This window comes from Hemiscyllium ocellatum, chromosome 16 (genome assembly GCF_020745735.1).
Source record: "Hemiscyllium ocellatum isolate sHemOce1 chromosome 16, sHemOce1.pat.X.cur, whole genome shotgun sequence".
NCBI lineage: Eukaryota > Metazoa > Chordata > Chondrichthyes > Orectolobiformes > Hemiscylliidae > Hemiscyllium > Hemiscyllium ocellatum.
Window position 1 is genome coordinate 46,893,114 of NC_083416.1, and position 15,764 is coordinate 46,908,877.

At 42.5% G+C, this 15,764-nt stretch overlaps 1 protein-coding gene across 1 annotated transcript in view; it reads left to right on the forward strand.

The window, feature by feature from the left end:
* LOC132823071 (collagen alpha-1(XXIII) chain-like) overlaps window positions 1–15,764 on the forward strand; it is a 241,715-nt gene that overhangs the window by 164,538 nt on the left and 61,413 nt on the right. Inside the window, exons 12-15 of the mRNA XM_060836612.1 lie at window positions 3,221–3,319; window positions 10,418–10,498; window positions 13,669–13,722; window positions 14,607–14,633. Coding sequence (XP_060692595.1) covers window positions 3,221–3,319; window positions 10,418–10,498; window positions 13,669–13,722; window positions 14,607–14,633 — 261 coding nt within the window. The remainder of the gene's footprint in view (window positions 1–3,220; window positions 3,320–10,417; window positions 10,499–13,668; window positions 13,723–14,606; window positions 14,634–15,764) is intronic.

A 15,764-nucleotide genomic window follows, 5' to 3' on the forward strand; every position in this document is an offset into this window, starting at 1 on the left:
GTCACATTTTGTAGTTGCAATACATCACCTGCCCTGCCATCATTTATTGTATTAATTTCTATTTATCTATTGTATTGATCTCTATTCAGCACTACCAAAGGTGTCTGCCATTATACTCCAGGGTGAGAGTGCTACTTAGAAAACTGAGGTCTTTTTAAAATAGATGCATGTGGTATCTTTTTATCCAGCTTCTCCTTTTGATTTGATCCACTATACAAACATCCCAACAAAAATCAAATTGTTTATTGCGATTCAGATCAGAATACTTTCTTGTGTTACGTTCCTCTAATACTAGAACAGACTTTTTTTTAAGTAAATGTCTTAAATAAACTGGTTCAATTTATAAAACTCTCTAAAATTTCAATCATTTGCAAAGATGCAGCTCAGCAGCAGTTATACATTGGAAACCTAGGTTTAATTTAAGCAAATTAGCACAAACTTTTGCTATTATTGGCCAATCCTCAGATATCCGTGGTAGGCAGGGCTCAGCAAATGTACAGTATTTGATTTCTAAAAAAAAGAACTTATGCTGTTTGACAGAAAATATTTCAATGAATTTGATGATATACTTTGATATTAAAGCTCTTACTGTTTCCTTTAAATAAACACCAATACATGAGTGTGCATGTCATATTCATCCAGTTATTTTAACCATTTATCATTGTCATTAACTATCCAGTCTGCAAACCTTTTATTTTCTATTGTGATTTTTGATTGTGTTTTTCCAGCAACATTTCCAAAGAAGTAAGTCAAATAGATAATCAATATCTACCCTCATCCAACAACAATTGCTTTAATAATTGCAATGAATTTTGGAAATAAACTGATCCTTTAATTATCACTTATTACCTGTGTCGTTAGTTTAAAAATATGAAGTTATTAATTGTTGGCACTAAGGAGACCAGAATTTAATGAGTGAGGGGAGCCCCATCCACTGGCTGGAGAACTGGCAGGACTCCGGCATTGTGATTCTCTCGGAGGGTAATAATGCTATTCCAAGATGATTAAGTTTTGCCGGGCAGCATTGGGTCTCCTGTCAGATTGAACAATAGAGATAGAGGTCTCACGTCTGGGAGTTGCCAGCTACTCCAACACCGGCATCAGGAGCACCACCACAATCTGTGGCCTTCAGTAGATATGGCTGACAGATTTCTATCAGAATAGTGTGTGATTGGAATGGTGGTTGCAGAACAAAGCGTCAGGATCAGAAACAGGGAATGGTTTCCTATGGAGCACACATCTCCCCAATACTGAGACCCTCAACCAGACTAAGTGCCTGTGAATCTGGGCCCCTACCCACGAAGCTGCTGGCAAAGCTGACAGGTTGAATATCAGCGATGGTAGGTCACTGATCGTGATTAGTCCTTCAGAGGTCACTGAGGGGCCATCTGGACAAGAAATCTGCCTATGAGCCTTCCCAGCTGAACCTTGATAAAAGATATGAAAATGTAGAACGTGTTTGACTCTTGGGCAAGGACCATCCAAATGGATAATGACATGTCCATTTATTTTCCAAATTAGAACAAGAAAGTATCATGCAACAAGGCTAGGAGGCAGGTAATAAATGTGAACAGGGCAGTTGAAGGAATAACTCTAACTGGAGTTGGCAACATTATCACATAGACACACCATCAGCTAACCATTGTAGACATGCCAGTGTGATGATAATATAGGGTGTAGGTTTGCTCGCTGAGCTGTAGGTTTGATATCCAGACGTTTCATTACCTGGCTAGGTAACATCATCAGTGGCTACCTCCAAGTGAAGCGAAGCTGTTATCTCCTGCTTTCTATTTATATGTTTGTCCTGGATGGGGTTCCTGGAGTTTGTGGTGATGTTATTTCCTGTTCGTTTTCTGAGAGGGTTGATAGATGGTATCTAGATCTATGCATTTGTTTATGGTGTTGTGGTTGGAGTGCCAGGCCTCTAGGAATTCTCTGGCATGTCTTTGCTTAGCCTGTCCCAGGATGGATGTGTTATCTCAGTCGAAATGGCGTTTTTTTTCCTCCGTGTGTAGGGCTACGAGGGAGAGAGGGTTGTGTCTTTTTGTGGCTAGCTGGTGTTCATGCATCCTAGGGCTAACTTTCTTCCTGTTTGTCCTATGTTGTGTTTGTGGCAGTCCTTGCATGGAATTTTGTAGATGACGTTGGTTTTGTCCATGGGTTGTACTGGGTCTTTTAAGTTTGTTAGTTTTTGTTTGAGAGTGTTGGTGGGTTTGTGTGCTACTAGGATTCCAAGGGGTCTTAGTAGTCTGGCTGTCATTTCTGAAACTTCTTTGATGTATGGTAAGGTGGTTAGGGTTTCTGGCTGTGTTTAGTCTGCTTGTTGTGGTTTGTTCTTGAGGAATCTGTGGACTGTGTGTTTTGAGTATCCGTTTTTCTTGAATACATTGTATTGGTGATTCTCCTCTGTTTTCCGAAGTTCGTCTGTGCTGCAGTGTGTGGTGGCTCATTGGAATAGTGTTCTGATACAGCTTCGTTTGTGTGTATTGGGATGATTGCTGGTGTAGTTAAGTATTTGGTCAGTGTTTGTCGGTTTTCTGTATATGATTATATGTGATTTAGGGTGTAGGTGATGTGTGATGATATGATATGTGTTGATAATGTCCCAGATCATTTGGAATGAGATAACTACACTTGCTCCCTACATCTCAGAATTTTTATGAAAACATCTTTGGTATGGGTGACCTGCTCCACTTACTGAAGGAATAGAGTAAAAGTGGCCTGCTCTCTAACTTCTTTTACACGTCCAACAGCCACCATGCACTGTAGCAAAGCAATGGATGTCTGGTGGATGGAAGGTGCCATGCCTTGGTAGAGGGGCAATGATAGGTAATAGGAAGTGTTTGGTGGACCGGATGGAGTAGTGTATGAGAGCTGCAGGGCTTGGCTTTTGTTTTTGTAAAGCTGGGACAAAGACTTGAGCACTGAGGTGGGACTTCACAACAGCCTGTCTCCTCAAGCACCAATCCCATGGCTGCATATGATCTTTCTCTGGGTTGGCTGGCATCTGACCCACCCCCACCCCATCAGTTAGGATCCCCAGAGATGGTACTTCCAAAAAGGGGGCACAAAACTGGGAACTTTCCCGACTGCTGTATCCTCAAGGATGAAAATCCAATCAATCATCTTAACATGCATATGCATTAAGGTGAGACGGTTTATACATAAGCGTACAATTGTAGTATTGTGTTTTTTGAAATATATGTTTCATATATTTTAGGGTATAATTGGGCCTAAAGGAGAATCGGGAATCCCAGGAGTCCCAGGAATTCCAGGACAGAAAGGTGAAAAAGGAGACATTGGGTCCTCTGGCCCACCTGTGAGTGTCTATCTTAAAGATGACAGTATATCCTGATACGTAAATAAGATGTCAGAGATCAATAAATAAAAGCTATGAAGACATCCAGTGAAGCATACAAATTGACAGTAGCTCCAGCTCTAATCTTTTTTTTGTTCACTTCTCCGCGTCCACCTTTACTTCTCCTATTTCAAATCTACTGATCCTGAAACAGCATCACTCCTAACTGCTCGACCAATCAGATTATCTGGTTACCTACTTTATTGTTTTTATGTGGGGCCTTGTTTCATCCAAATTGTATACTGCATCTCCTCCAGTACGATAGCAACTGTACTTCAGAACTACATTCTGTATAAAGTAGTTTGGAATATTCTGAAGTCAGGAAATGTACTATATAAGTTGCTATCCTTTTCTTCAGAGCCATACCTGGCTGAAGCCTTCACATCAGGCACATAATGTCAATTGCCATCACTGCAAGGCTAATCATCATCAATGTGGCTTTCAATCTGGTGGGAAGTGGACTTTGCCAAACAAAGGTACAGCTATGTGTCTATTCCTAAATGGAACTACCCGCTTTATGAAAGCAAACACAGGCTGATAGATTAAACAAAAGAATTTTGTAACAGAAGCCGGACCCTGAATAACCATCTCTATGACAACGTGGCATGCTTTGAATGATTCAACCAGTGCTATGTTTACTTTTCATAAACCATGTGATTAATTCATCCTGTTCATGAAGTTTACAATTTATTCTCCCAAGCTCGCTGACTCCATTGCAGGCTTAGAGAGCAACTAACTATTGTTGCAAGACAAACACAGATTTACATTTTTAAATGTAAAAAAATTCCAAGCTTGTTTCAATTGCATTTACTACAGAGTTACTTATTGATTTATCAATCTTTTGTTTGTCTCATTAAAAATGTAGCCAGTGAATGAGGTGAGCAATGGTGAGTCATTTGGGAAAAGATGGCAACATTGGAAAGACGAGATTCTCAACAGCGATAAATAAAGAATCAAATTTTCCACCTGCAGTTTGAACACTGATATGCAAATCTTCCCTAGTGAGCAGCAGAAACCTATTTGCATGCATGACTTGCTTTTGCAAACCAACATCTTTCATTGCAATGATGCTGCCAGGTCTCTATACACCAGTAAAGACACCCATCTCATGCATTGGGATTAAAACCAGAAAGTGCTGGAGAAGCCAACAGGTCTGGCAGCACCTGTGCAGTGGAAACAGAGTTAATATTTCAAGATTCTTCTTTTGGAACTGAAAAGGGCTAGAAATTTTTTATTAATGCTGTTGCTAAAGGAAGAGGAGGAGCAAGAGCAACTGATGGTGAGGATGCCTGGAGCAAAGGATGAAAGGAGGACTAATGGTAGTAAAGGAGAGATAGAGATGTAAAAGTATGTGTTCACAATAGCTGTGAACAGCAGAAAATAGGTTTACTCTCAATAGACAGGATCTATGTCATCAAGACATGGTCATGATGTGGAGTTGCCTGTGTGAGACTGGGGTAGACAAGGTCAAAGTTCAGGTGACAGCAGGTTATAGTCCAACAGATTTATTTGAAATAACAAGCTTTTGGAACATTGCCCCTTCGTCAGGTGAAGTTTGATCAAGACGTGGTGGTGGAGGGAAATCAAAGTCTAGAATTGTTCATGCTCTGAAGTTGTTGAACTCTATGTTAAGTCCTGAAGGCTGTAAACTGAGGTGTTGTTGTCTAGCTTATGTTAGGCTTCTCTGGAGCACTGCAACAGGCCTAGGATGGAAATGCACGAGAGAAAGATGGCTTATTGAAATGGTAAGTAACTGTAAGGTTAGAGTTCATTCATGTGGACAGAATGGATGTGTTCTGCAAAACAGTCATCTATTCCATACTTAGTCTCATCAATGCAAAGACCATCAATGCACATTGTGAACAGTAGATTGTACAAGAAGAACAAGTAAATCACTGCTTCACCTATGTCTGAGGCCTTGGAAAATGAGGGAGGAGATAAAAGGGCAAGTGTTAGCCTTTGATTGCATGGGAAGGGAGGATGTGTTTTGAGATGGCTCCTGCTGGAGGGAGTGGAAATGACAAAGGATGAGGTGGGAAGTGAGGTCTACAGGAAGCCTGTCATTGTTCTGGGAAGGAGGGGAAGGGCTGGGGACAGAAGTGCAAAATATGAGCCAGACTTGGCTGAGTGGTCTGTCAGCTGTGGTGATGAGGAGAATCCTCAGTTCAGCAAAAAGGAGCACTTGTCCTGTGGAAGGTGGTATCATCACAACAGATGCAATGGAGATTGAAAAACAGAGAATTTAATGAAGTCCTTGCAGAAGCAGGGTGTCAGAAAGTGTAGTTAAGATAATTCTGGCTTTATGAGTATTGGTAGAGACCTTTATCTGCAGAGCTAACAAGAAAAGCAAAAGAAAAGTCAGGGATGAAATCATCACTCCCCATTAAAGGAGGTGAGGGAGGAGTGATAATGAGAAGCAAAATTGATGAATCTGAGCAGGATGCATCTTTCAGCTCCTTGCTAGCTCTCTTTTTGCGCCTACTCAGATGCTCACTGCACATCCACCTCGTCTTTTTGTACCTTGCCTCATTCAGAACTTCTAGGCTAACAGTACTTAGAGTCATAAAGATGTATAGCATGGAAATAGACCCTTGGGTCCAACTCATCCACGCTGACCAGAAATCCCAACCTAATGTAGACCCATTTGCCAGCATTTGGCCCATATCACTCTAAATGCTTCCTATTCATATACCCATCATATGCCTTTTAAATGCTGCAATTATACCAGCCTCCTCCATTACCTCTGGCAGCTCATTCCATATACGCACAAGCCTCTGTGTGACAAAATCTGACCCTTAGGTCCCTTTTATATCTTTCCCCTTTTGCCCTCAACCTATGCCCTCAAGTTCTGGACTCCCCCACCCCCAGGGAAAAGCCTTTTGTCTGCTTACCCTATCTGTGCCCCTCATGATTTTATAAGCCTCTACAAGGTCACTCCACAGCCTCCAAAGCTCCAAGATAAACAGCCCATAGAGCGCAAATTCTCCAACGCTGGCAACATCCTTGTAAATCTTTTCTGAACCCTCTCAAGTATCACAACATCCTTCCCATAAGAAGTAGAGCAGAATTGCATGCAATATTCCAAAAGTGGCCTAACCAATGTCCTGTACAGCCGCAACATGACCTCCCAACTCCTGTACTCAATATCTGACCAATAAAGGAAAACCTACCGAACGCAGCCTTCACTATCCTATCTACCTGTGAGAGAAAGTGAGGACTGCAGATGCTGGAGATCAGAGCTGAAAATGTGTTGCTGGAAAAGCGCAGCAGGTCAGGCAGCATCCAAGGAGCAGGAGAATCGACGTTTCGGGCATGAGCCCTTTTTCAGGAATGAGAAAAGTTTGCCAAACATGCTAAGATAAAAGGTAGGGAGGAGGGACGTTGGAAATGCGATAGGTGGAAGTAGGTTAAGGTGAGGGTGATAAGGTGAGGGTGATAGGCCAGAGTGGGGGTGGGGGCGGAGAGGTCAGGAAGAAGATTGCAGGTTAGGAAGGTGGTGTAAGTTCGAGAGTTGGGACTGAGACAAGATGGGGGTAGGGGAAATGTGGAAATTGGAGAAATCTGAGTTCATCCCTTGTGGTTGGAGGGTTCCTAGGCGGAAGATGAGGCTCTCATGTGTTGCTATGGTCTGGGAATGGAGGAGTCCTTGGTGGAGTGGGAGGGGGAGTTAGTGTTGAGCCACGACGTGGTTGGGTTGGTTGGTCCGGATGTCCCAGAGGTGTTCTCTGAAACGTTCTGCAAGTAGACGGTCTGTCTCCCCAATATAGAGGAGGCCACATCGGATGCAGCGGATGCAGTAAATGGTGTGTGTGGAGGTGCAGGTGAATTTGTGGCAGATATGGAAGGATCCCTTGGGGCCTTGGAGGGAAGTAAGGGGGGAGATGTGGGCGCAGGTTTTGCATTATCCTTAATGTTCCAAGATACAAATGTGATAGAAAGGGGGCAAGAGAGGCGGGGAGTCGAGTTTTTAATAAGGGATAGCATTACTGCTGTACTTAGTGAGGATATTCCTGGGAATACATCTATGGAAGTTATTTGGGTGGAACTGAGAAATAAGAAAGGGATGATCACCTTATTGGGATTGTATTATAGACCCCAATTAGTCAGCAGGAAATGGAGAAACAAATTTGTAAGGAGGTCTCAGTTACCTGTAAGAATAATAGGGTGGTTATGGCAGGAGATTTTAACTTTCCAAACATCAACTGGGACTGCTATAGTGTTAAAGGTTTAGATGGAGAGGAATTTAAGTGTGTACAAGACAATTTTCTGATTCAGTGAAGGTGTAAAACTTGACCTACTTTTGGGAAATAAGGCAGGGCAGGTGACAAAGGTGTCAGTAGGGGAGCACTTTGGGGCCAGTGACCATAATTCTATTCATTTTAAAATAGTGATAGAAAAGGATAGATCAGATCTAAAAGTTGAAGTTCTAAATTGGAGAAAGGCCAATTTTGACAGTATTAGGCAAGAACTTTCGAAAGCTGATTGGAGGTAGATGTTCGCAGGTAAAGGGACGGCTGGAATATGGAAAGCCTTCAAAAATGGGATAACAAGAATCCAGAGAAAGTATATTCCTGTCAGGGTGGAAGGGAAGGCTGGTAGGTGTAGGGAATGCTAGATGACTAAAGAAATTGAGGGTTTGGTTAAGAAAAAGAAGGAAGCATGTGTCAGGTATAGACAGGATAGATCGAGTGAATCCTTAGAGTATAAAGAAAGTAGGAGTATACTTAAGAGGGAAATCAGGAGGGCAAAACGGGACATGAGATAGTGTTGGCAAATAGAATTCAGGAGAATCCAAAGGGGTTTTACAAATACATTAAGGACAAAAGGGTAACTGGGGAGAAAATAGGACCCCTCAAAGATCAGCAAGGCGGTCTTTGTGTGGAACCACAAAAAATAGGGGAGATACTAAATGAATATTTTGCATCAGTATTTACTGTGGAAAAGGATATGGAAGATATAGACTGTAGGGAAATAATGGTGGCATCTTGCAAAATGTCCAGATTACAGAGGAGGAAGTGCTGGATGTCTTGAAACAGTTAAAGGTGGATAAATCCCCAGGACTTGATCAGGTGTACCCGAGAACGCTGTGAGAAGCTAGAGAAATGATTGCTGGACCTCTTGCTGAGATATTTGTATCATCGATAGTCACAGGTGAGGTGCCGGAAGACTGGAGGTTGGCAGATGTGGTGCCACTGTTTAAGAAGGGCGGTAAGGACAAGCCAGGGAACTATAGATCAGTGAGCCTGACCTCGGTGGTGGGCAAGTTGTTGGAGGGAATCCTGAGGTCAGGATGTACATGTATTTGGAAAGACAAGGTCTGATTCAGGATAGTCAACATGGCTTTGTGCGTGGGAAATCATGTCTCACAAACTTGATTGAGTTTTTTGATGAAGTAACAAAGAAGATTGATGAGGGCAGAGCAGTAGATGTGATCTATATGGACTTCAGTAAGGCGTTCGACAAGATTCCCCATGGGAGACTGATTAGCAAGGTTGGATCTCATGGAATACAGGGAGAACTAGCCATTTAGATGCAGAACTGGCTCAAAGATAGAAGACAGAGGGTAGTCGTGGAGGGTTGTTTTTCTGACTGGAGGCCTGTGACAAGTGGAGTGCCACAAGGATCGGTGTTGGGTCCTCTACTTTTTGTCATTTACATAAAGGATTTGGATGCGAGCATAGGAGGTACAGTTAGTAAGTTTGCAGATGACACCACAATTGGAGATGGAGTGGACAGCGAAGAGGGTTACCTCAGATTACAAGAGGATCTGGACCAGATGGGCCAATGGGCTGAGAAGTGGCAAATGGAGTTTAATTCCGATAAATGCAGCATTTTGGGAAAGCAAATCTTAGCAGGACTTATGTACTTAATGGTAAGGTCCTAGGGAGTGTTGCTGAACAAAGAGACCTTGGAATGCAGGTTCATAGCTCCTTGAAAGTGGAGTCGCAGGTAGATAGGTTAGTGAAGAAGGCGTTTGGTATGTTTTCCTTTATTGGTCAGAGTATTGAGTACAGGAGTTGGAAGGTCATATTGCGGCTGTACAGGACATTGGTTAGGCCACTGTTGGACTATTGCATGCAATTCTGGTCTCCTTCCTATCGGAAAGATGTTGTGAAACTAGAAAGAGTTCAGAAAAGATTTTCAAGGATGTTGCCAGGGTTGGAGGATCTGAGCTACAGGGAGAGGCTGAACAGGCTGGAGCTGTTTTCCCTGGAGCGTCTGAGGCTGAGGGGTGACCTTTATAGAGGTTTGCAAAATTATGATGGGCATGGATAGGATAAATAGACAAAGTCTTTTCCCTGGGATTGGGGAGTCCAGAACTAGAGGGCATCGGTTTAGGGTGAGAGGGAAATAAAATAAGATACCTAAGGGGCAACTTTTTCACGCAGAGGGTGGTACGTGTATGGAATGAGCTGTCAGAATGTGGTAGAGGCTGGTACAATTGCAACATTTAAGATGCATTTGGATGGGTATATGAATAGGAAGGGTTGGAGGGGTATGGGCCGGGTGCTGGCAGGTGGGACTAGATAGGGTTGGGATATCAGGTTGGCATGGACGGGTTGGACCGAAGCGTCTGTTTCCATGCTGTACATCTCTATGACTCTATGACTGTAAGACAGTTGCTTGGAGGACGGGGTATGATTTGCACGAGAATCTCACCAGATTTCTGTCAATTTAATCTTTGTTTTAAATTCCTTTAGAATGGGAGGACATTTCTCCATCTCTTGTCCCAACACACTGTGACATCTGTTGGTATCCAGGGAATTGCCAAGCTAATTGCACCCTCTGTAAGCCTGGAACACCTCCCATTGCCTGAAATTAGCAACAGCTCTGTACTGGGCCAGCCAAAGACTTATCAAAGCATTTATTTCATGGCTTTACCTTTCACCTTTTAAATGAGCTTTGGTTCTACTATTGGAGCAGCAAATCGTAGAACCGTTTCAGTTTAAATCTCCGAGATGGACAAACCATATAGCCATGCCATTAGTGAGGCTTCCAAAAGTTCAATACCATGGCATCTGTGATAAATCATTGGAACTAATTCTGCTTTCTCCTTAGGGTGAACCAGGATTGAATGGTAATAAAGGTGAAAAGGGCGATGGCAATAGAAAAGGTGATAGAGGTTTTCCTGGCATACAGGTATGTGAACAGATGCCATGTCTTTAATCCAAAGTAAAACACAGAGCTTTATCTGAATGTAACTTCACCAATGATTACTTTATTAAAAATGCTAAAATGAAAATGACAAAGAGGCTAACTGTAGAAAATAATCTTCATTTACCTACCGATTCATCAGCAAATTAGATTCTCAAAAACAGGTGGGTTGGGGCAGTTAAACTTATGTGAGAAGTTAAAACTGTAACAGTTCCATAAACTGACTGCATTGTGAGCAACCCTGGAATTAATGGAGATATACTTTGCTGCATGCAAGAAGCCTGCTCACTGGAGGAGATTCAAGAACTATCTCATGCTATTGAAGGAAGTGAGAGTGGCAATTGTAGGACCATTGGCTGTAATCGTAAGGTCTTCCTTCGACTCTTCAGAAGCGCCAGAAGTCTGGAGAAATGCAAACAGCATATCCTTCCTCAAAGTCCAGCAATTACAGACCAGTCAGTTTAGGTTCTGTGCTGGGAAAGTTTCTAGGAATAATTCTTGTGGATAAACATTGTAGTCACATGGGAAAGGTGCATTGATTCGGAAGATGCCTAAAGGGTAATTTGTGTTTAACCGACTTCTTTTTTGTAGATTTACTTGTCTGAAGAAAAATGAGGTGATGTCAGATGCAGCCTAGTGAAATGTGCCATCATCAGAATAGTTGCAACAGAGTTGGAGAAACTGGGAGAATGGGAGGATTCCATTCCATTAACATCTTTTTTAAAAAGTTCATACCTCCTCAGTCTAACAAATGAAACAATTTTCACAATCTTTGAAACATTAGTTGTCAAAAAATACTTATAATGGACGAGCCTTCATAACAAAATCCCCCCAGTAATCTCTAGTGTATTGACAGTTATTGTGATATATCTGAAAGGGCAAGTTAGCACATGGGACACAATAATGGAAAGCTGCAGAAATTGTATATATCATTACACTTTGTGCCATTAGAAAGCAAGGAAACTTAACAACATGGAATTTTGTCAAATATCACGTATATACCCTTTGTGAATTACATTAGCTTTCTCATATGCTTTCTACTGCTTCTACTTTGTGGCCTCAGCAGAGAATGAGATTGACTGCTAGGGTGATTTTGACCAATGACTTCTGGGTTTTCACCCAGCACTGCATCATTCCACTGGGGAGCAGTTTGTGAAAATCGCAAATTAAAAGGCCACTGATAGATCACGTCTTATTCTGATCAAGACAGCAGACACCTCCTGCACGGCTGTGGTCATGTTTTGCCAAGGCTTATTTGAGGTTCATGCTTGAAGCTCTCGGGGACATCCCATCTTTATAATTTCCACTACTGTTTTCATTGTGCTCCCCTGATCTTGTCGGTATTGAGGAGAGTGAGTGAGTGTGGCATTTCTGCCAATAGCTCTCAAGTTAATGCTGTAACTTTCGAGGCCATTGTTGAAGGAGAATTACAATGTACCGCATCCGTGTCTAACTGACCAGTGTTTGGAGAGGATTGCACTCCTCAGAGGTAGAATCTCCTGTAAACTATTTTAACCCAGGGTTAACTTATGAGCTGAAAATCAATAGACAATAGGTGCAGGAGTAGGCCATTCTGCCCTTCGAGCCTGTACCACCATTCAATATGATCATGGCTGATCATCCTTAATCAGTATCCTGTTCCTGCCTTATCTCCATAACCCTTGATTCCACTATCCTTGAGAGCTCTTTCTTAAATGAATCCAGAGACTGGGCCTCCACTGCCCTCTGGGGCAGAGCATTCCACACAGCCACCACTCTCTGGGTGAAGAAGTTTCTCCTCATCTCTGTCCTAAATGATCTACCCCGTGTTTTTAAGCTGTGTCCTCTAGTTCTACCTTTTGTCTTGGAAGGATACCTTTCAGTCGTATTGATCTAGTTCTTTCTGGTCACCGATCCACTAAATGGTCCTTGCTTTATTTCTAATCAAATCTCTCTTTGTTTGTGCCACATATTGGCGAAATCTACTAAACACATCACGTAATTATAAATAATTACGCTAAAACCTGATATATGGGCTTAATTTGTGCAAATTTCATACTGGTTTTAAATTCTTAGAAAGACCACCCACCCAGAAGAAATGTAATTGAGGGAGAAGATGTACTGTGTTGAGCTGCAGCATTACTGCACCTTCTGCGCCAGTATACATTAGAGTTGTTGTCAGGATAATAGAGCTATATTCTAAGACTCTCCAATTTATCATCTGTTGACAGGAACATTAAAGAAGAGAATGGATATCACCTAGTACGCCTACAATTGCCACTCTTCACTTTTAAGCATTGATGATGCCTTCCATCTGCTTGCATTCCTTTACAATACCCAATCCTTCCTTTGTCCAACTTACGAATATGTGGATACATGTACACACACACGTACACACACAGCTACAATCTCACATGTACACCACACACATGCTCCCACTTGTGTACCACACAAACATACACATACACACTGTCTCTGACATACTGCACACACCCATGTCTATAACATGCACATTCTCACATGTGCACACTCACTCGCACCCATATGCATTCTCATGAACATACTTCACTCTTATACACACCACACACTATCTCACACAATTACACTCACTCTCATATGCATGCACACATTTTCGCATATTCTCTCCTGTACATGGTAACTCACTTACACATGCACAGACACACCACACATACTCCTCCCACACACTTTCAGTAGATGTTGTCTGATAGTGATGAGCCTGGGAATTGTATCTGAATTATTTTCCTTCCTAACCCTTGATAGTGAAGTATCTGTACTGCTACCATTCTGCTGAGTGAAAGCAGTACACTCAGTCAAAGCCGAGGGTTGAATACCTGAGCTTTCACATCTGCTATTGTTATTTTCACCATTTGGACAGTGATTTGGTGGATCAAACCAATCCACTGAGGAGAACCTGCCCAGTTTTTTTTTTACTCCGCTGATTACAAATTGCTGTGCAAATTGTGAAAATGCATTTTAGCCATTTGTGTCTTGGTTACTCACTACCTGAGGCACTTGAGATTGGGAAGCTCCTCTTGGTCATCCTGTGTCCAAGACTTAATTCAAATATGAACACAAACCAACAAAGTAAGTAGAAATTAATTTCAAACCATAGAAATTAAAAGTTGGTTAATATTATGCCATTTCTCCTTTTATAGGGAAATCCTGGTTCCATGGGTCCTGCAGGTCTACCCGGTCAAAAAGGAGAAAAGGTATGAATCTCAGATTTGTAATAATACAGAAGGCCATTTGATTAGATTAGATTAGATTCCCTACAGTGTGGAAACAGGCCTTTCAGACCAACAAGTCCACCCTGAACCTCCGAAGAGCAACCCACCCAAACCCCTTTTTCCTCTGACTAATGCACCTAACACTACGGGCAATTTAGCATGGCCAATTCACCTAACCTGCACATCTTTGGACTGTGGGAGGAAACCGGAGAACCCAGGAAAAAACCCACGCAGACGCGGGGAGAATGTGCAAACTCCACACAGACAATCGCTCGACAATTGAACCTGGGACCCTGGTGTGGTGAGGCAGCAGTGCTAACCACTGAGTCACCGTATCGCCCCATCTTTGGCTCCCTGAATGATAAATTCAGCAAGTGTCATACGCTTGCCTTATCCCGATAACTCTGCACATCCAGACAGTACTCCAGTTGCCTCTTTTAGACATCGATTGAGCCTCTTCTAAAGTCCATTCCAGATCTTCACTGTTTCTCCTCAGGCCTCCATTGCTTCTTTTCCCAATTGCCTTAAATCTATGCCTTCACATCCGTGATCCTTTTGCAGTGGGAACAGTTTCTCCAGTCTCCCTATAGGGACTCTGTATAAGCTGCTAAATGCATCCTTAAATATGCAGTTTGGCTGCCCTCTGCCCTGTACACCTACCCACTTCAACACTCACCTTCTTATTGGGATTACACATCAGCGGATCTCCTCTAACTTATGAATGCTTGATATTCTAGTTTTGGTATTAGTTGTGATGTATGTAGAAGCAATACAATATTTTAAAACCAATTACTGAGACAAAATTTCAAATTCAGATTTTGTACAGTGAAATTTAGTATCTGTTTTCTGCCCTGTTCCTTACACAGGGAAAACCTGGTGAATCGGGATTAGATGTAAGTACCTTTTGATTAAATATTTAAAATGTGTTTTTAGATTAGAAAGTAAAATTATTAATTCAACCGATGCTAGAGAAAGGAAGTGAATCAGCTCAAATTCATCATCGTTAGGGAATATAATGATGACTGAGGCTCTGCTAAAGAGTGAGCTTGAGCTAATGCTGATAGTGGGCCATCTCTGGCACATGCTCCAAGGTGGCCTCAGTGGAATACATATGAATGTGAGAAAGTTGGAAGTGAGTTGACTTTCAGCCTGAGATTTCCTTCTCTTGCAGCCCCCACTCCACTTGATCCCTCATTACCCTTATCTTTTCCCACGCGCTCTCCTTCCTCCGTGCCACCTCAATCTTTTTCATCCTTTCACTGCCTTCTCTTCCTGTTGCCATTTGGCCCCTCACTACCTCCTTTCTCTTTTCTTCTCATCATACCTTTCCCTCTCCCAACCTTTCACTCTGTCTGTCTTATTCTACCAACATTAACTTCATGAAAGAAATCCTAATGAGGCTGAAATAACTGCACAGAGGCTGGCGTCTCATCACCAAATCACCTTTTATTTGCTTGTACACAGTACACTGGCTGTTTCCACTGAGGTGATACTAATCTGGGTATGCTTTTTCTCCTGTCTAGGTGACATCCTCAGTGCTTGGGAGCCTCCTGTGAAGCGCTTCTGTGAGTTTCCTCCGGCGTTTATAGTGATTTGTATCTGCCGCTTCCGGTTGTCAGTTCCAGCTGTCCGCTGCAGTGGCCGGTATATTGGGTCCAGGTCGATGTGTTTGTTGATTGAATCTGTGGATGAGTGGCCACTGTAGCGGACAGCTGGAACTGACAACCGGAAGTGGCAGATTCAAACCACTACAAATGCTGGAGGAAAGATCACAAGAAGCGCTTCACAGGAGGCTCCCAAGCACTGAGGATGTCACCTAGACAGGGGACAAAACATCTGCAACACAAATTCCCAGCTCGGCGAACAGAACCACAACGAGCACCCGAGCTACAAATCTTCTCCCAAACTTTGAATGCTTTTTCCCCCACACTACCTCCTAACAGCGGTAGTGCTTATATTTTCCCCAGCACCCATGTTGTGTGTGTGCAGGTGTGAGACACAAAAGTGATCACTTCTCAGCTGCA